The sequence below is a fragment of the Pristis pectinata genome, chromosome 11, assembly GCF_009764475.1.
Source record: "Pristis pectinata isolate sPriPec2 chromosome 11, sPriPec2.1.pri, whole genome shotgun sequence".
NCBI classification, from domain to species: domain Eukaryota; kingdom Metazoa; phylum Chordata; class Chondrichthyes; order Rhinopristiformes; family Pristidae; genus Pristis; species Pristis pectinata.
The window spans coordinates 49701176-49722941 of NC_067415.1; the positions used below are offsets into that span (position 1 = coordinate 49701176).

General features: G+C 42.0%; 1 protein-coding gene across 1 annotated transcript in view; it reads right to left on the minus strand.

Moving 5' to 3' along the window:
* Positions 1-894: 894 nt before the first annotated feature.
* The window catches only part of ccdc82 (coiled-coil domain containing 82), a 58530-nt gene continuing 37658 nt past the window's right edge, over positions 895-21766 (minus strand). Inside the window, exon 8 of the mRNA XM_052026752.1 lies at positions 895-4234. Within this exon, the coding sequence (XP_051882712.1) occupies positions 4166-4234 (69 nt within the window). The 3' untranslated portion in view covers positions 895-4165. The remainder of the gene's footprint in view (positions 4235-21766) is intronic.

Here is a 21766-nt window from a genome sequence, read left to right on the forward strand (position 1 = left end):
TGGGACGTGGGAATAAACCTACCAGCACTTTTTTTTTGTCGGACAGGGATAACGAGTGAAATGGCCTTTCCCTCTGCCATGAGATTCTACTCGTCACTGTTTCTTCCCCAGTTTAATAAACGTTAGTACGAGTAGAGACATTTGGATAGCCCCAGTCTGCAATAGAAACTTAGTAACAGCCATTGCAGAAACCTAGTACTGTGCAAACTGGGCCCACTTCAGAATCTTCCTCCAAAGACATTGATGTGTTCCTTTTAAGGCACGAAATTAGCACAAATAGTGAGTAAATTTGTGGCTGTAATATCTAAGAATGTACTTTCACTGCATGTAACACACAGCCTTTATTTGGGTAATGTTCTTAAAATCCTTGGACTGAAACAACTATTTTCTTCATGCTCTTCTGGTGGTTTCCACCTGTTGCATAAACAGTAAAAGTTGGCTAGCCTGATTTGGACGGACTGGTGCCAATGTCATGCTGTCAAACACTTTTCACTGATGTTTTTGACAACTTTATCACTCAGCAAGTCTTGTCACCTTAAAGGTATGAAACAAATCATGGAGTGAAAAACAAAAAAATAGACTTCATTTAAAAAAAACAAAGCCTACGCCAGATGTCAATAATTCAATTTTGCAACTTTGTTCATTTTCAGGCTTTGCTTTCAGACTGTTGTTATCAGAAATGTTAAGCTACAATCAGAAAAGTCACTGCCAGTTATCTTGCATTCCATGCAAGTCATACATTACATAACTTCAGTGGCTTTTCATTTATTTCTGATGGAGAAATTTCTTCTTTCAAATTACTAATTTCTGGGAGAATGAAATCAATGCTACAGGTAATAATTATAAATCTGATTCACTTCTTTATTTACTTAGGAATGCAGAGATGCCCTCAGATTTAGAATGTAGAAGTATTATTCCATCTTCTCTTGCACAAAAAGGCCATTTGCTTAACGGAATTGAGGTGTTGAGGCCAAAGACCTGATAAGCCACAGTCTTAGTGAATGCAGGAGCAGGCTTATGGGACCAAGTGGCTAGTTCCTGTTCCTATTTATTGTATACTTATTTTCTTATCTTCTAATTGTAGGTATAGTATCTGAATACATCTTTTAATAATATTAATAAGACGTTATAACAAAAATCCCCTACAATTTCTCAGAACTTATTCTTAAAATGGAGCCAATAATTAAATCATACAGAAAATGACTGGAAAACCAAAGCTAATTAAAATTATGAATGTTTTTAAGATCAATGTGTACAAACATAACATTCCTTACTCATCATAAAAAGCTTGATTTGGGACTCAGACAGTCAGAAATAAATATATCATGCATTATTGGTCATTAGTAAGTTCCTTTGTTCAACAAAAGACTGAACATTCTAGAAGGATAAACCGTACAGTTATGCACATCATTCAGTTTGTTTAATTAAATAGGACAGGAATGTTTTTTGAGATAGAGGTAAATGAGCAGGTGCTAGGCAGACATCAGAAAATGCACTTTGTTTAGGGAGAAGATTTACCTTGTTCTGTGAGATTTATATATACTTACTCCTCTGCAATAATCCTTACCCTGCCAGTGTAAAACACTGCTTCCACATAGTGGAGATGGCACGGTAGCATAGAGGTTAGCACAATGCTTTACAGCGCCAGCGACCCGGGTTCAAATCTGGCCACTGTCTGTAAGGAGTTTGTATGTTCTCCCCGTGTCTGTGTGGGTTTCCTCCGGGTGCTCAGGTTTCCTCCCACATTCCAAAGACGTACAGATTGGCAAGTTGTGGGAATGCTATGTTGGCGCCGGAAGCGTGGCGACACTTGCGGGCTGCCCCCCAAAATCACCACGCAAAAGATGTATTTCACTGTGTGTTTCGATGTGCATGTGACTAATAAAGATCTTATCTTACAAGTACATGGTTTATCCCAAGCAGTGAGGAAGAGGTTATGGAAGTCAAATTCTATGGCTAGGGAATCCAGTAAGAGAGATAAGTGTGTTGCTTTGTTATACATGTTGTTTGAGATCAGAGAAGGTAAGCGTTAAGCCAACTAGCTCAGAAATGATCACTTGTGTGTAAAGTAAACTAAACGAGAGCAGAGAATCCAAGTGGAACAGGTGCATGGAGGGCTTGCCACCTCAATGTTCCAGAAGCTCATAAAGACAAAATTGTACAAGTTTTGGAAACAAATAGCAAATGTACTTTAATCTATCCAATGGACTGGCTATCAAATGTTGCTAACGTGTCAGTGAACTGGGAAGTTCATGTTGGATTAATCTCACTAATTTATATCAAGGTGAGGCATCTAAATTGTAATGTGAAATAAATTTAATTAATGATATTTTTCAGTGCCCAGAGCTATTAAAATTCAAGGTAGTAGAGGTAAGAAAGAGTTGTTAGTTTAGAAAGAAGTCAATAAATGGAGTAATGTACCCTTAATAGGTATAATGTGACACATACTTCAAAATGCACATTTAGATATTGTAAATTATTTCAGCAAGATAAAAATTTACAAAATACAATAAGAATTTAAAATATTATTTTGATATTTTAACACAAAATGAACAATTTCTTATAATAGAGTTCCATATACTAAATCATTCCTTGAACAGTTTTTTTTATATAGTATAAGCATTCAAACAGTTCAACTCAATAACGAGTTTCTCCACCTCTACACAAATAGTCCTGACTACAGATTTCAGGAGGATACAGCCAGACTGCTGAAATGTACAGACACATAGCAAATGAAATTAATGCAGAGATACTTGAAGGGATGCATTTTGCATTGTAATGCCTGTTAGGTCAGGCTTGGGTCCATTTAACAATGATTTAACATATATATATATATATATCCATTCATAATTTCCCCTGTAGCAAAGCTGGCCACACCAGCCAAAGCATGATCTCGAAAACATTTGTGACTAATAATTGTCAAGCAGTGACTAGCTTGAATAAGAGAATGTCCCATAATGTCACTTGATTAAAGTTTTACCATCGTCAAATCTCCATGCCGACTGCAATCTTGGCGAGTATGAAAGACTACATACTACACACTGATCTAGGTACTACTGCAACAACACTTAGAAAGCTTGATATCATTCAGGGCAGAGCAGACCAACTGTTTGGCATCTCAACCACTGACATTAATATTCACTTCCTCCATCAACGGTGTATTATGGATCACTGCATGCACTGCAGCAACACACAAGGATTACCTCAACAAAGCCTACCCCCCCCAGCAACCTCAACCATTGGAAGCACAATCCTCCGCTCGCCTTTGCGTCACACACACCAGCTTGAATTGGACATGCAGTCATCATTCTTTCACTGCCACAAAATCCTTGAGTTCCTCACCTTAAGTGCATTATGGGAGGACCATCACCACAAGGACCACAGCTGCTCAAAGAGAGATCACCATTTTCTCAGTGCAACTAGTTATAGACAACAAATATAATCGTCAGGCCATCCATATTCTGTGTACAGATAAAAAAAATACTGATAATTGTCATTTACCTCATCCCTTTTCAGAATATTTGCACCATTTTCTAAGAAGACAAAAAATAACATTTCCAAGTGCCTGTACAAGCTCTAGAAATTATGGGGAAGAAGATGATCCTCAGCATGTTTCCCTTTGTAGTGGGGAATTACCCAACATTGACCCTGCAGCTCTTTCCATTAACACAGCTACTGGTTATGATCCACACACCTAACAGAAGATCTGTGCTTAATGCAAACAATTTTTGATTGTTCACTAGAAAGGTCTTTATTTTAACCTTTGATGTATACCTCAATAACTTCAAACTATTGACACAAACTATATTCTATAATTGAAGCGTATACCACACACTATTTATTTCAACCATATCTTTTGAATACTCTGATTAAACTAGTTAAAGGTCCATATTTTCACATTAGAAAGTAGACATAAATCTGCATTACATTACATTACATTACAAAAATAGGCAGGTTAGAAACAGTGTTGAGAGGATTCCTGCTTCATAACAAAGCAGTGGTGAAGTTGTGTCCCACAGATGACCTTTAAATTGGCCAATTGCTTTTAGCGCAGTGATGAAGCAGCATGTGGCATGGATTGTTCCAAAATCCAAGACAGAGAGGGAAGGTGTGTGCTAGAAAGTATAAAACAAAATAACATCCTTCTTGTTTTCTTCCTTCTGTCTTATTCAAGAAGCTTCTCTTCACAGAAATAATCAGCATCATCAAGAATCATTTCAAGATCGCGATATCGCTGTAGAGCAAGAAAAAAAACAAAGCTATGTTAAAACAGACTTTACATTCAAAGTAGGGGAAAAACATGACTAATAAGGCAAATCACTGCACACTTGCCCTAGATAGCTTCAAACAACTAAGCAAATAATTCGGCTGAGAACCAACTGTGCAATCACCGTATTAGGTTACCACCTGCGAGCACAGCCACAGTTGCTAGTCAAAAAAGACATGTTAGTAACTTATACAAATGGAACCAATTACATAGCCTTGGATAAAAATGTCTGTGTCTATTTAATATTATCATAGGGGTTGGGTGTAGGCCAGAACATTTCAATCATTGCCCAAGTTCAGCAAAATAATTAATTGGCAAGGTCACAAAAGTGACTGCTTACTGCAAAGTTCCTCAACACTACAAAAGCCAGGAGAACTCAAATAGCACAGAATGGGATAGGGAGTGGACAAAGCAGGTTGAAAGCAGTACAAATGAATTACAATATTGCAGAACAACATATTACTCTGTCAACACCAAATTAACCAGCTGAGAAAGGTTTTTGAAGGACAAGCTTCTATACTTTCATCCAGCTGAGTGGCCAAGCAAGCAACAAGTTGAAAATCTCCCATTCTTATAAAGTTATTGAGGAAATATTCAAAGTGGCCTTGGGTGATTGGTCACGGATTTCCCCTCCTTCCCTGATATCTGGTCCCAACCTGACATAGTTCCTGATGGCAACATTGAAATTAGAAACTCACCACATGATCAACGATAAGTCAAACTCTTGTCTAATCAGTAAGTAGCATAAGGTAGGTAGAATATTAAAATAATAAATACTTTCCTGGCATTAAAGCTCACTGTAAAGATCAAGTGTCGGTGTGAATTAGCACATTCTTTTAAATTTTAAATTTTAAAATTTTTATTTACAGCGTGGTAACAGGCCCTTCCGGCCCAACGAGTCCGTGCTGCCCACTTTAAACCCAAATTAACCTCCACTTACGTCTTTTTGCAATGTGGGAGGAAACCGGAGCACCCAGAGAAAACCCACGCAGACATGGGAGAACGTACAAACTCCTTACAGACAGCGACGGGAATTGAACACTGATCGCTGGCGCTGTAATAGCGTCGCGTTAACCGCTATGCTACCGTGCCGCCCTGTTTGACTAAGAGCTCTTAGCTCTAAAGTTTACCTGATAACCTAGTGGCTAAAGCCCAAACTATACTGTGCAGAAGGTGTCATATTTGAATTCCAATAGACAGTTCTACAATTTCCTTCAGCACTTGAGGTAGTAAGAGGGAAAAAATTCATCTCAGGTTCCAGCTCCTCATTATTGACGTGCATGTTGGCATTGAATGAGAACTGAATTCTGCTCAGTTGGAATACTTATACAGATACATTAATCTCACACACTCAATGTCTCAGAATTGGTACTTGGGCAGGTTATCAGAGGTGGTTGGTATCCAGTACTCCAGATCTAGTGTCCACTGGGAGACAAAATATTGATGCTGGCTTTCCAGTTTTCTAAAGAAATTAGATAAGGCAGCCCTAGTACTACTAGATGCTTCTCATAAAAATACACAGAATTCAGCACAACTTGAAACCAAATGGCTCTGTGAGGTCGATAAGGCAAAAGGAAAACTTGCACTGGGACGGGGGTACAACTGTTGATTCCAGACTAACTGGAAACCGCAGGATCCTGGGAAACTATGTTACCAGTTGCTGCCAAATCTGCATTCCCAACCCACAGCATGGTTTTCCGGGTCATTCAACTCAGGCCACCTGGGAGTCATGGTATAAGTGATTCAGTGACCCATGCAATGAGGCTGATTGCACAGAACATAACAAAAGGAAATGTCTATTTATTTACAAAGGAAATTTATCAGTCACAAGGCAGAATCAAATAATGGTTCATTAAATCAGTTTATAATAAATAGACCCATTCCTGCTCCTAATTAAGTAATGAACTGTCTGATTTCATCTAACCTAAAAGCAAAACACTGGGTATACTGGATGGCACCATCTGTGAAGAGAGGAGTGGCATTAATGTTTCATCAGAGCTTAGAAAAGTGAGAGACAAATATATTTTAAGATGCAGAAGAAGAGGTTGGGGTGGTCGGTGACTTTGTGGAAGATAGCAGTGGTTAAATGATACAAGAGGTGAAAATGCAAGTTGGCCAACGAGTGGAGGGGGTGTAAATGCAGACTGCATGAACCAAAACAACAAGGAACAAATGCTGGAAATCTGAATTACAAATCTGAAATGCTGATTATCTGTAATTGTTAACCTTCACATTGAATCTGGAAGGCTCTGATGTACCTTGTTGGAAAATGTTGATACACGAATTGATTGACCTTCATTGGAACAGTACAGGAGGTCAAGGACTGTGAGATCAAAGTGAGATTGAAATATAGTGTTAAAGTACAGGCAACTGGGATCTCAGGATCATGCCTGCAGACTGAACAGAGGTATTCTGCTAAAAGGTCATATAATTTACATTTGGTCTTCCCAATGTAGGGACCACCATACTGTGAGTAGTGAATAGAATGTGCTAAATTGAAAGATGTACAAGAGAATTGCTATTTCACATGAAGTTCTGTAGCTCTGAAAATGGGAAGAGAAGTTAAAAAAGACAGATGCTACATCACCTGCAGTTACGTGGGAAGATGCCATGAAAAGAGGAGTGTGTGTTTAATGCAGATGGAAGAGTGAACCAGAGTATTCCAGAGGAAACAAATCCCTTCAGAAAGCTGAAAGGGTGGGAAACTGTAAGACATTTTTGGTGCTGGTATCTTGTTGGAGGCGCTGGAGAGTGTTAAGTATTATCCTTTAAATATGAAGACTGGTGGTGTGGAAGGTGAGGATAAGATGAATCCTATCTTGGTTTTGGGAATGGAAAGAAGGGGAGAGAACCCTGTAAGCTAAAGTAGAGGGTAATGAGGAAAAAGGGAGTTATTTTGAAAGTGATGGTAAGAACATAAGAAATAGAAGCACAAGCAAGCTATTTGGCCCTTGTGCCTGCTCCTCTGTTCAATGTTACATTGATTGCTTGCAGCAACCTCTTTTCCTTTGCTCCTCTTTTGCCTTGAATATACTCTGCCACTAAGCCTCCACAGCCCTCTTGGGTATAGAATTACAAAAATTCACAACCCTCTGAGGAAAGAAATTGCTTCTCAATTCTTCTCTGAATGGCTGACCCCTTATCTTGAGACTGTGACCCCTGATTGTAGACATCTCAGCCAATATTCCAATATTTACCCTGCCATGCCCAATACAAAAAGCTTGGTATGGTATAGAAAGTGGCATTGTCAGCAGCAATGTGACAGAAACAGTGAAACTGCAGGAATGAAAGCAGAGTGAGTATGAGTATTAAAGACTGCTTTGAGAGTTAGTGGGCTTATGGTGAATATTGACTGCTACCCCCTGTCCTGCAACAGAGCTACAAAAACTGAGGCAGGGAAGAGTGGAGCTAAGAACAGAAGAAATGGGAGTAGGAATAGGCTTATCTGGTCCTTCGAGCCTGCTCTGCTACTCATTAAGATCATGGCTGACCTGCAGCCTTAGGGAGACAAAAGAGACTGCAGATGCTAGAATCCAGAGCAACACACAAGGCGCTGAAGGAGCTCAGAGGTTCAGGCAGCATCTACGGAGGGAATTGGACAGTCGATGTTCCAGGGCCAGATAAAGGATCTCAACCCAAAATGTCGATTGTCCAATTCCCTCCATAGGTGTTGCCTGACCCACTGAATTCCTCCAGCACTTCATGTGTTGCTGCAGCCTTAGCTCCATTTTCCTGCACCATCCCCATATCTCAATTCTCTTAATATCCAGAAACCTATTGATTTTTGTTTTGAAAAATGACTAAGCCTGAAAACCTTCCATGGGACAGAGTTCTAAAAATGTATCACCTTCTGAATGAATATATTTCTCCTCAGCTCAGTCATTATACCTTTTAAGATAGTTTCCCAATCAACCAGTTGTCCCTAATAACTTTGTAGTTTCCTTTGCTTGGATTTAAGACTTCAGTTTTGAATTGAACTACATCACTTTCAAACTCAATGCAAAATTCTATGATATTATGGTCACTCTTCCCTAAAGGCTCATTTAACACAGGATCATTAATAAAATCTTTTTCATTGCGAAATACTATATCTAAAACAGATATGGTATTTTCCCTCTTTGGTTTCTCAAGATATTGACTAGAAAACCAACTTCAAACATTCCATGAATTCATCCATCTTATTACCACTAATTTGATTTTTTTAGTGTAAATGTAGACTAAAGTCCTTCATACCATGACATTGTATTACTATTGTTACAGGCACTGCTAATTTCCTGATTTATCCCGTGACCAATAATGACACCCTACAAATTGGTAGGCTATAAATAACTCCCACCACTTCTGCCCTTTTCTGTTTCTTAACGTGGCCCAGACTGATTCTAATTCTAGATCATGATCTATTAAGCCAAGATCGTTTCTCATTATTATACTGATGCCACCCCTTATTAACAGCGCTACGCCACTTCCGGATGGTGTCCGACAAGTTCGTCTGGCATGGCCTGCGTAAACAGGTTTCCGAATGGGCCCGGTCCTGCACACACTGCCAGACCTCAAAAGTACAGCAGCATGTCAAGGCCCCCCTGCAGGATTTTTAACCTACCCGCCGGAGGTTCGACCATATCCATGTTGACCTATTCGGCCCCCTCCCAGTCTCCCGAGGAGCACGGTACCTCCTCACGATTGTTGACCGTTTTACCCGCTGGCCTGAAGCCATTCCCCTCGTAGACACCTACACCCAGTCCTGCACACGGGCCCTTTTGTCAACTTGGGTGGCCCGTTTCGGTGTCCCGGCACATATCACCGCAGACAGGGGAGCTCAATTCACCTCCGGCCTGTGGTCTGCCGTCGCCGACTTGTGGGGTTCCCGGATCCACCTCACCGCTGCCTATCACCCACAATCCAATGGGCTGGTGGAGAGGTTCCAACAACACCTGAAGTTGGCACTCATGACCCGCCTTCAGGGGCCCAACTGGGTAGGCGAAATCCCCTGGGTCCTGCTGGGGATATGCACTGCGCCAAAAGAGGACCTGCATGCCTCGACCGTGGAGATGGTCTATGGAATGCCCATAGTCGTCCCGGGCAAGTTCCTACCAGCCCCTCGGGGGCCAGAGGATGAACCTGCCGTGGCGCTTGACCGGCTGCGTGAACGGCTTGGGAACCTGGCCCTGATACCCACCTCACGACACAGACAGGCCCCGACCCATATGCCGACTTCTCTCCAAGACTAAGTTTGTCTTTGTCAGGAGGGGCGTGCACCAAACACTGCTGCAGTGGCCGTACGAAGGGCCATTCCGGGTCGTCAGGAACAATGGGTCTACACTTGTGCTAGACATTGGGGAGCACGAGGAGGTTTTTACAATTGACTGGCTGAAGCCGGCTCATTTAGACTTGGACCAACCCGTGGTGGTCCAGTGAGCGCGACGCAGGGGCAGGCCACCCAAGTCATAGTTTATTTAATTCTGGTTTTTGCAACGGTATTGCCGGTTCTGGGGGGGTTATGTAGTGACTCACCGCACCGGCATCGAACCGGCTCCCGACATCGCGAATGTTGTCGGAGGCCCCGATCCAAGATTGCTCGGGGCCCTCCTTCTTCCCCATCATCGGTCTAGGAAAGCCTGCGCGCAGGAAGGTCAGGTGACCCGCGCGTGACGTCAGCGTGGGAACTGTAGCACAGGAAGTTTTCGGATATTAAAGGCGCACTGCGCCCCTGTCGTTCATTTGACTTCTGATTTCGAACTAGCGACTGTCTTCATTTCGTAGTGTGTAGCTGGCCGCTACAATACAATTTAAAGATATACTACTCCAAATATATTAGATGCTGATTGTTATATGCAAACAGATTGTGAATGTAATGTCAAATATTTGTAGATTATTGATTATCATATTTAGTTTCAACCAAAAAAAAGAACATTTGGGTTTTAGCAGACAGGCATATTTAAAATACCTTACACCATGATCTGAAGAATTTTGAACCTTCACCAAACTTCTGATTCCCCCATCGTGAATCCCCCTGCCCATCCCCCAAGTGCAGTTCACCCACCAACCCTATTGATGCAAACCTAAAGTTGCTTGCTCCTGATCCAGCAAGACCTCCATATTAAAAGGCTCAAATTCCTCCACTACCTCACTTCTCTACCTCAGTAACCACCTTTTCCCTGTTAATCCTCAGCAATCTCTTGCTCTTCCAGTTCTGAACTCCTGTGCATTGGTTTAATCATCCACTGCTGATGTGCTTTCAACAAACTAGGCCCTGAGCCTCTCAGTTCTCCCACCTCCCCAAAAGACTCTCCATTCCTCTACCTCTTTCTTTCTTCTTCAAGTTACTTTTCTTTGACCAAGACTTAGGTCACCTCTCCCAAGGTCCCTTCACGTGGCTCAGTGTCAAATTTTGTTTGATAACGCTTTGGAATATTGTTGTTATATAAATGCAACAAAGGTTATTAATACTGTTATTTTAAATTCACCTGAATGCCTCTGATCAGTCGTGGCCTGGAGAACTGACCTCCAGCTTTTCGTTTACATTCTATGACCTCCATGTATTTTTGTGGATACTTTATATTCTTGCAAATGTTCACTGCTGAGCATAACATTCCAGAATTGTCAACACTTCTTTATTACAACAGAGACACATAAATTGGCTTTCAACCAATTGACATGTCTGCCAATCTGTCAACAAAACGGACTAATAAAAACTGTTAATTTATTGATTTCCTGATCAGGAATTATTGAACAGTATCCTAACTTGGCATTAAACATAGATAAGGACCTTAATTCAAAAAGCTAATGTTAATCATTAACATTTGTACTGTTCTATCAGAACTGGTGCATTTTAAATCCCTGGGAATGCTCCATATCCAATTCTGATTAAATATTTATTAATCACTACTTCTTTCATTGCAATCATGTTCTCCATATGCGCATAACTTCCTTCATTTTACCAACCAACATTAAGAATTACCTTCACGTTGATTAGACTGCTACAGGAATTTCTATTTTATAACCTCATTTTATAACAATCCATCAGGCAGCCACTGCTATAAGGCATATTATGTCTTCATTTGTTCTTGGTGAAGCATTGATATTTTGACCTGCTGCAATATTTCTTGTGACCAGAGCCTTTTTCTACACAAACTTCCGTATCAAGAATTGATTCAATCCTATTGTTTACTGCAGGGAATTTCAACACATTCTTTCCCTCTATGACAGGCAGTCAGTTTTTCTTTTGTCCACTTAGTCATACTTTGCTTCTACTGAATGATTCCACTTTAACTGATTTGTATTGCTATGTAACCTTGTAGTTCAGCTGCAGTAGTGGCATGACTCTTTTGTTAAACTGAATTGTGCACTGCGTCCCAGTTTAAAGTTAATTTTAATATTGACTGATCATATTATCTTCAGTTCAATGGCTGTGGGTATGGGAATGTGGGACTAAATTGGAGATCCATGAAAATAAGCAGGGGGATTGCAATGCTTGATTAATCTGTGCAGTTGGTTGCAATGCAGGCAGCATGGCAACTTCATGCTGCCTGCTCATTATAAAGAGTTCACTGTCTGCAAGTGCTAACCACTATTGATTGTCTAAATACATTACCGGGGTGGGGGGGGGGCGGGGTTCAATGTTGTTAAAGGGGCAGTTATAATCATCTCCAGAACTTACAGTCAACTGCAGCTCTTAGAGTGGCTATTCTACAAGTGAAACTGACCTGGGAAAAAATGACAAGAATGGCACTGTCCAGGCAAGAGCCAGTCCCAGGTTTTCCTAACATGGAACTGGAAGCTTGAAGAAGGGCAGGTGAAAAGTAGGAGAAACATCCTCTATCCTCAGAGGGCCACAAGGTCTTCAGAACAGTCCTCAGAAGGTGGTGGGAGAAGTTATCCGCAGAACTTGCGGAGTCAACACCCAGGATGTGCTTGCAATGGTGCAAGAAGTTTAATGGCCTCATACCATGAGATTGGTAGGGACATCTTCAAGTGTCATGTCTTACTGACAGCACCAGTAGCCTTGACACTGCTCAGTTCACACCAGCTGATCTTCAAAAATCTCCAGCTATCAGGACTTGTATGTTTTAAGGCACTCTCACAGCTTGACAATTAGGTGAGTCTCACACCCACAGTTCACACTTATAGACAGTGCCAGCTATTCAAACTTGACAAGCACATCACCCAAAATGATTGAACAACACTGCCACACTTCTTTACTTCTTGAAATACAAGGTGGTGCTCAACTAGAAGCAGTGGGAGCTAACCAGAGGCAAAGAGACACAACGACATGTCCTAAGCCCCCTGGAGAAGTTGGTGCTGGCTATTTTTGTGAATGTTCTGGCCAGTGATGGGGCAGGAACCATCGGAGAAGAATATCCTCATAACAAATCCTTCTCTTCACATCCCACCCTCCTCTCAACCAATCCTCTCTTCTGATTTACTGTATATGCTCCAAAATGTGTGATTATGTACCTCTTACTCCCCCACTACCTCAGCACAAACATACTCTTGTGAAATTTTTCATGTCTGACACCCAGGGACTGTAATCTAGTCAGGCAGTTGAGGAACACAAGAAGAGTGTGATGAGTAAATAGCACTCTTATTTGATACCACTCCCAGTCACTGGTTCTGATAGTGAGGCCGTGCTTAATCTAAGGAAGAGCATGGAGGTGGTGAGACCCTACAGCCTGGGCACTGGACAAAGAATGTGCAACTCGCAACTTATCAGAAGGTGAGCTCACACATGTTCTGCTGCAGAGGGTTTGGATGAGTGTTCAATGAGCAGGCAATGGAAGGCACTTCCATCTTCTCCTCCTCGTGCACTTGGTCCTCAGTTGCTCACCCCACAGCTGGTGAATGTCTCCCGCTGATGGCAAGGTTGTACTCCATGCAGCTCCGTTGAATAGTGATCCAAACTATGGATACAATTTTCAGCACGCCAATGGTATGTGTTGTGGCAGTGTGGCCTTCACTGTATGCACGCTGTGCACATGTACATGCATCATGCACCAGAACCAAGAGCTATATCATCAATGGACAGCCCTTGTTGCTCAGCAGCTACTCTGCACAAATGTGAATGGCACTGTGCAGTACCATGGAATGAAGACACTACAGCTACAGCTAGGATACTGGGAATTGACCTGCATGATTCAATACCAACCATTGCACACCAGTGGGATGCACAAGGAATGAAGTTCCTATTGCTTCTGGTATAGGGCAGAGTTGACATACTACACATAAAGCAATAAATTTGCAGCCAATGGCAACTTGCACCATTGGGAAGATGGCAATCCCAGTGAAATCTGTGTGCCCACATTCCCTGCTGGTCATTGGAAAGAGAATACAAAATCTTGCCAGCTCTCTTTCAACAGACGACTTCCTGTCTTATTGTACTTGTTATTGTCTTATGTACAAACTTGTTACCCTGTCTTATTCTACCCTTATACAAACACTGGATAGTGTATAATGAGACATTGCAAACATAGCTAGCTCCAGCCTGAAGGAAGCAGACACTTTGACAGTCATTACCATTTCAGACCTTGAACAGGTCTAAGGTTACAGATGCGGCAGATTTCAGTGGGATGCATCCCATGGAATTCAGGGATGAGAATTGTACTCACACAGAGTTATTCTTGCATCAGGTAATCCAAGGAGCTTCACAGACAACAAATTAGTTTGTAGCTTTACTGACCAGAACCGTAGCCAATTTCCACAAAGGTTATTGCTTTGATGTTATTGGTTGCAATATGAATCTTAGTCATTCTGCTGTAAATTTGCAATGGAAAGATATTCAAAACAAGCACTTGAAGTGATCTCAATTGACAATACAGAACTAGAATTGTTGGGGGGTGGGATCCGAACTGGAGAGACTAGGGAAGAGGTGTTTGGCTCTCAAATAGAGAAAGCTTGTAGACAGTACGAGAGCGAGGATAGGCAGGTGATGGAGAAGGGACCTGCTTAGACCAATGGTTTGAGATGTATCTATTTTAACGCAAAGAGTATTGAGAACAGGGTGGATGAGCTTAGAGCTTGGATAAATACTTGGAGCTACGATGTGGTGGACATTAGAGACTTGGATAGCTCAGGGACAGGAATGGTGACTTCAAGTGCCGGGTTTTAGATGTTTCAGAAAGGACAGGGAGGGAGGCAAAAGAGGTGGGGAAGTGGCACTGTTGATCAGAGATAGTGTCACGGCTGCAGAAAAGGTGGACGTCATGGAGGGATTGTCTACGGAGTCTCTGTGGGTGGAGGTTAGGAAGAGTAAGGGGTCAATAACTTTACTGGGTGTTTTTTTATAGGCCGCCCAATAGTAACAGGGATATCAAGGAGCAGATAAGGAAACAGATCCTAGAAAGGTGTGATAATAACAGAGTTGTTGTGATGGGAGATTTTAACTTCCCAAATATCGACTGGCATCTCCGTACAGCAAGGGGTTTAGATGGGGTGGAGTTTGTTAAGTGTGTTCAGGAAGGATTCTTGACACAATATGTAGGTAAGTCTACAAGAGGAGAGGCTGTGCTTGACTTAGTATTGGGAAATGAACCTGGTCAGGTGTCAGATCTGTCAGTGGGAGAGCATTTTGGAGATAGTGATCATAATTCTATCTCCTTTACAATAGCATCGGAGGGAGATAGGAATAGACAGAATAGAAAGGCGTTTAGATGGAGTAAAGGGAATTATGAGGCTCTCAGGCAGGAAATTGGAAGCTTAAATTGGGAACAGATGTTCTCAGGGAAAAGTACAGAAGAAATATGGCAAATATTCAGGATATATTTGTGTGGAGTTCTGCATAGGCATGTTCCAATGAGACAGGGAAATTACGATAGGATAAAGGAACTGTGTACAAAGGCTGTAATAAATCTAGTCAAAATGAAAAGAAAAGCTTACAAGAGGTTCAGAGAGCTAGGTAACGTTAGAGATCTGGAAGAATATAAGGCTAACAGGAAGGAGCTTAAGAAGGAAATTAGGAGAGCCAGAAGGGGACATGAGAAGGCCTTGGCGGACAGGATTAAGGAAAACCCCAAGGCATTCTACAAGTATGTGAACAGCAAGAGGATAAGACGCGAAAGAATAGGACCTATCAAGTGCAACAGTGGGAAAATGTGTATGGATCAGGAAGAAATAGCAGAGGTACTTAATAGCAGAGTATTCATGATGGAAAAAGATCTTGGTGATTGTAGAGAGGACTCGCAGCAGGATGAAAAGCTTGAGCATGTAGATATTAAGAAAGAAGAGGTGCTGGAACTTTTGGAAAGCATCAAGTTGGATAAGTCGCCGGGACCGGATGAGATGTACCCCAGGCTACTGAGGGAGGCAAGGGAGGAGATTGCAGAGCCTCTGACGATGATCTTTGCATCATCAATGGAGACGGGAGAGGTTCCAGAGGATTGGACGGTTGTGGATATTGTTCTTTTATTCAAGAAAGGGAGTAGAGATAGCCCAGGAAATTATAGACCAGTGAGTCTTGCTTCAGTGGTTGGTAAGTTGATGGCGAAGATCCTGAGAGGCAGGATTTATGAAAATTTGGAGAGGTATAATATGATTGGGAACAGTCAGCATGGCTTTGCCAAGGGCAGGTCCTGTCTTACAAGCCTGATTGAATTGTTTGAGGATGTGACTAAACACATCGATGAAGGGAGAGCAGTAGATGTAGTGTATATGGATTTCAGCAAGGCATTTGATAAGGTACCCCATGCAAGGCTTATTGAGAAAGTAAGGAGGCATGGGATCCAAGGGGACATTGCTTTGTGGATCCAGAACTGGCTGGCTCGCAGAATGCAAAGAGTGGTTGTTGACAGGTCATATTCTGCATGGAGGTCAGTGACCAGTGGTGTACCTCAGGGATCTGTTCTGGGATCCTTACTCTTTGTGATTTTTATAAACGACCTGGATGAGGAAGTGGAGGGATTGGTTAGTAAGTCTGCGGATGACACAAAGGTTGGAGGTGTTGTGGATAGTATGGAGGGCTGTCAGAGGTTACAGCGGGACATAGATAGGATGCAAAACTGGGCCGAGAAGTGGCAGATGGAGTTCAAACCAGAAAATGTGAAGTGGTTCATTTTGGTAGGTCAAATAATGATGGCAGAGTATAGTATTAATGGTAGGACTCTTGGCAGCATGGAGTATCAGAGGGATCTTGGGGTCCGAGTCCATAGGATGCTCAAAGCAGCTGCACAGGTTGACTCTGTGGTTAAGAAGGCATATGGTGTATTGTCCTTCATCAATCGCGGAATTGAACTTAGGAGCCGAGAGGTAATGCTGCAGCTATATAGGACCCTGGTCAGACCCCACTTGGAGTACTGTGCTCAGTTCTGGTCGCCTCACTATAGGAAGGATGTGGAAGCCATAGAAAGGGTGCAGAGGAGATTTACAAGGATGTTGCCTGGATTGGGGAGCATGCCATATGAAAACAGGCTGAGGGAACTCGGCCTTTTCTCCTTGGAGCGACAGAGGAGGAGGAGGGACCTGATAGAGGTGTATAAAATGATGAGAGCCATTGATCGTGTGGATAGTCAGAGACTTTTTCCCAGGGATGAAATGGTTGCCACAAGAGGACATAGGTTTAAGGTGCTGGGGAGTAGGTATAGAGGAGATGTGAGGGGTAAGTTTTTTACTCAAAGAGTGGTGAGTGGGTGGAATGGGCTGCCGGCAACGGTGGTGGAGGCGGATACGATAGGGTCTTTTAAGAGACTTTTGGATAGGTACATGGAGCTGAGAAAAATAGAGGGCTATGGGTAAGCCTAGTAATTTCTAAGGTAGGGACATGTTCAGCATAGCTTTGTGGGCCGATGGGCATGAATCGTGCTGTAGGTTATGTTCTATGTTCTAACTTATCACTAGAAATTCAATCCTTATTTTTATCAACACTGTGCAACTGAAAACTGATATAACCTGAAATATATTGAGTTTGTGACCACTTCATTGTGAAATTTCACCAGGCTCTTCTCGTTGTGGGCTGCCCTTGCAATCCCCTCAGTGCTGCATGTGATGACATCATTCCTCGTGCATTGCTCTAAATGGAGTGTTGCAGAGGTTTGTCCAACAAAGAACTCTCCTGGGAGAACATAGTCTTGAACTAATCACACAGACCTGGGAGATAAGCAGGCAAATTTACTCTCTTTTTCAGGTACCACCCCCCACCCAGCACTGAATGCCCCCACTAATACACCAGATGTCCACTATGCATCCAAATCTGTGGCTTTCCTGCATCCCTCACCAAAGGCTGGGGCTTCAAAGTTCCAGCAACCTCACCATCCTGATTCCAGTACTCCCTGTTCTTGATCTTCCTGATCTCTCCCCTCTCAACTGTGAAGGCAGCTTTCCTGATCCAATCCCTACCCTCTTGCTGCAGGACAACTTCTCTCTCCTGATCTGAAGAACGTTCCAATCCCAACTCACCTATTCATAAATTGTGATCCATCCACACCCCTCCTTCCCCTGACCAAAGCACTGGGCCAAAAACATGCAAAACCCTTGGGCCTTCAATGCAAATTAATTTTGATGTACAGGGACAGTGGTCACTGTCTCAACACTTTAATGCCATTCCAGCGGACCCATAAGGGCTCATTGCAATTTCTAGGCAATTGTGTTTACTGCTTTTACCTAAATACGTCAGCCTTGGCTCCGTGGCAGCACTCTGACTCATAAAATTGTGGGTTCAAGCCCCACTCCACGGAATTGGCTATATAGACTCGCCAGTTTATTGGGTCATGCACTGTGAAATAGGTACACTGTTATAGATATTTTTCTGCTGGGAAGTTTTAGTTGTTCTCTAGGTGAATGTAAGAAGTCCCCAGGGGGTCATTCAAGAAGAGCGTGTGATTCTTCCAGCATCCTGGATCAATGTCACTAAAAACTAGAGCTGTGGATTTAACATGTTATCTTGAGATTAGCACAATGGCAAATTAACATGTTAATTTAAGAGGTTAATTGAAAAAAAGTGCACAATAATTTTCAACGCCTTTGCAAAAAGTACACAGTGGGCATCAGATCTCTCACAGATCTTGATACCCAACTGGTATATAGTTAGAGAGATTGTGGCATTATTCACTCTTCCATAAAAGAAGTTCTTCAGATTTCTTTGAAAATTAATTAATAACATTCCTCACAAGAGTTAATTTTGTTAGCTTAAGTTCCAGCTCATAAAATAACTGATGCCTTGAAGGAATACAGACTTGTTTCTCAGGAAAGCTACAGGACGCATATTAATTGTCAGTGCAGCATCTTCTTTGAAAGTACACAGCCTTTATTCACTCCCTTTGTAAGCCATTAAGAATATGAAACTTCCAGTGGGACTTTGCTGATTCAGAAATATACCAACTATCAATTAAAGCGTTGGGGAACCCAACTTCAATTTAGTTTTTGAGGTCTTGCTATAATATTAATTGTGTATCTTTGTCCAGTGCCTGGCAAATCCCTTCAGGCAGAAGATACAGGAGCCTGAGGGCACATACCACCAGGCTCAAGGACAGCTTCTATCCCATTGTGATAAGACTATTGAATGGTTCCCTTACACGATAAGATGGATTCTTGACCTCACAACCTACCTTGTTATGACCTTGCACCTTATTGTCTACCTGCAATGCACTTCCCTGTAGCTGTGACACTTTACTCTGTATTCTGTTATTGTTTTTACCCTGTACTATCTCAATGCACTGTGTAATGAATTGATCTGTATGAACAGCATGCAAGACAAGTTTTTTACTGTACCTCGCTACAAGTGACAATAGTAAACCAATACCAGTACCATCCAATTACCAGAAGACGTTTTTGTTCCATTATTTATTTATTTTCCAAAATGTACGTGTTGCTGGCAAGGCCAACATTTATTGTGATTATTGAGAAGATAGTGATGATTCACCTTCTTGAACTACTGCAATCCTTCTGGTAAAGAAGACAAGTTTTGGCATTGGAGGTTGGTCAGCTGAATAGTACATCAATTAATATTCAAGACTGAGATTGATTAATGTTTGTACACTGTCTTGGCTTACAGTTATGGCACTCCAATGAAAGTGCTGCTTATGAACCTGCGTCTGAGGTTTTATGCTGAGTCTGAGGTTTTCTACTTCTGTACTTGCTAGTCAATGGCTTTCTGCTTATTATAGTGAACGAATCACAGGGTGACCAGCACAGAAATGCAAAACACAGCAAATGCATTCAAAGGCAAATTAGAGAAAGATCCAGACCCTACCAAGCCTTACTGGAAAAACCTTAAAATTCCTACTGTGCTTAAGTAAAATACACTTTGCTATTCAAGAAATGATGCTCAACTTACACAGCATTTGTGCATTGCTGTATAGAATAAAATCAAAGGAAAATAGTCAGATAAGCTTGCTGTCAGAATGAAGCACCTTAAACAGTAAAACAGAATGTGCTTATTACCAGACCTCTCTTCATAATCTGATTAACCCTTTGACCCTCAGGTAAAGATCTTCAAAACCTTTGGACTAACACCTGTGAATAATCATTTCATTGCTGACAGGATTAGTATTTTTGTACGGCAATTTTTCATTGTTTCAGTGGAACTGAACCATTTGGACACCCATCAGTTGCTTCAGTTTACTGTCCTTTCGATAGTCAATTGTACCTTGGCAGTGGAAACAACTGGCATTTTAAACTTTTTTGAAGATTGTGTTAATTGCATACAGCATCTGGCAAACATTGCAGTTCGGGAACAAGAAACAAGAATATCTAGAAAATTTAGTAGTGTAGATTATCCTTTAAAATGTTTTGCCTTAGTTCCTGCTTGATTTATGTTTAGAATATTCTAAGTTCTAACTCCTGAACAAATACAAATCCTTAAATTATATTTTGGTGTACCAAAGAGGTAAATCCCTAATTAGACTTAAGCTTTTAAACTGTCTTCAGGCCTGTACTTCTGTAAATATTACTTAAGTCTCATTCTCACCTACACCCATGAATCATTACCAAGTGTAGAACCTTTCTTCTCCTGGAAGCTCAATATTTTATTTCTGTACTTTTTCTTAACAAAAAGAAACCAAGGCTGATAACCTTAACTATGTTCATCAGGTGTTAACGATCTCCCTAATACTGTTTGAAAAAGATTTTAAAAATCCCACAAAATTCATTAGTGCCAGTTCCAAAACAGCATTGATGGGATCTCTTCTATAATGGTACTCTGATTCAGGATAAGGTGTAAGAAGTCTAATTTCCTGCACGAGGAGCATTTTCATCACAGCTCTGCCTTCAGGAAGGGTCACACCACAATACAACCAGTACTCCTTCAGTTACTCTAGAGTGTTGACAAGGAATGAATATCTGCTACAATGTTGTGAGCTGGGCTCTTCCCAAGAGGCAGAGAAGCCTGCAGAGGCTTCTGAACAACAGCGCATGAGGAGGCAGATTGTAAGGAGGATGTGTGAAAAGGATTGCTCACTGATGTAATGCAGAAGTAAAAATGGTCACATGTGGCAAATGTCACCAGAGACCACCAGCAAGGATCCTGAGGCAAGGTATCTGTCAGTGAGGGTAACTCTGAGTTTGGCCTTCAGTGCAAGGACTTGTATGAATTTGTATGCTGTGGTTTTCAGAGGCCACAAAAGCAAGACAAGTTCAAGAGCCTGTACTGTTCTCAGCCAAACTCAGGATCACCTCACTCTCAGAAACCTTGCAGGCTGACTCTTTGCTGCTCAGTCGTCCACTGTGGAAGTCAAGAAAAAGGGTGAAATGGTGGCGCAGTGGGTAGAGCCATTGACTCACAGTGCCAGAGAACCCGGTTCAATCCTGGCCTTGGGTGCTATTTGCCTGGAGTTTGCCCTTTGACTGCATTGGTTTTCTCCCACATCCCAAAGACGTGTGGGTTGGTAGGTTAATTGGCCACTGTAAAATTGCCCCTTTTGTGTAGCTGAATGGTAGAATCTGAGGGTGGGGAGAGTTGATGAGAATGTAGAGTGAATAAAAAATGGAATCAGTGAGGATTGCTGTAAATGTATAGATGTGGACGGTGGGCCGAAGGGCCTGTTTCTGTGCTATATATAAGATCTTTATTAGTCACATGTACATTGAAAGACACAGTGAAATGCATCTTTTGCATAGTTTTCTGGGGGCAGCCCACAAGTGTCGCCACGCTTCCGGCACCATCATAGTATGCCCACAACTTCCTAACCCGTACATCTTTGGAATGTGGGAGAAAACCGGAGCACCCGGAGGAAACCCACGCAGATACAGGGAGAACGTACAGACTCCTTACAGATAGTGGCTGGATTTGAATGACTCTGTGACTCTAAAAACTCAACTGACAAAGTGTAGAACCTTAAATTTTTGGTGAATGTTATTTACGCAATAAAGCCCAGAGGGCATTTTGCTGAACTGCCTGCAATCTGAGCATTCATAAAGGGCACTCATGCCCTCACAGACAACTTCTGTCATAAGTGCCCTTTGCACATGGATTGTGGCTCCTGCGCAGAGTTTTTCAGAAGCCTGAACCCTCTGGAGGACTCACAAATTGCAGCACGCACTTATTCCGAGTGAACACTCTCCAGTAGCTGACAGAATGCT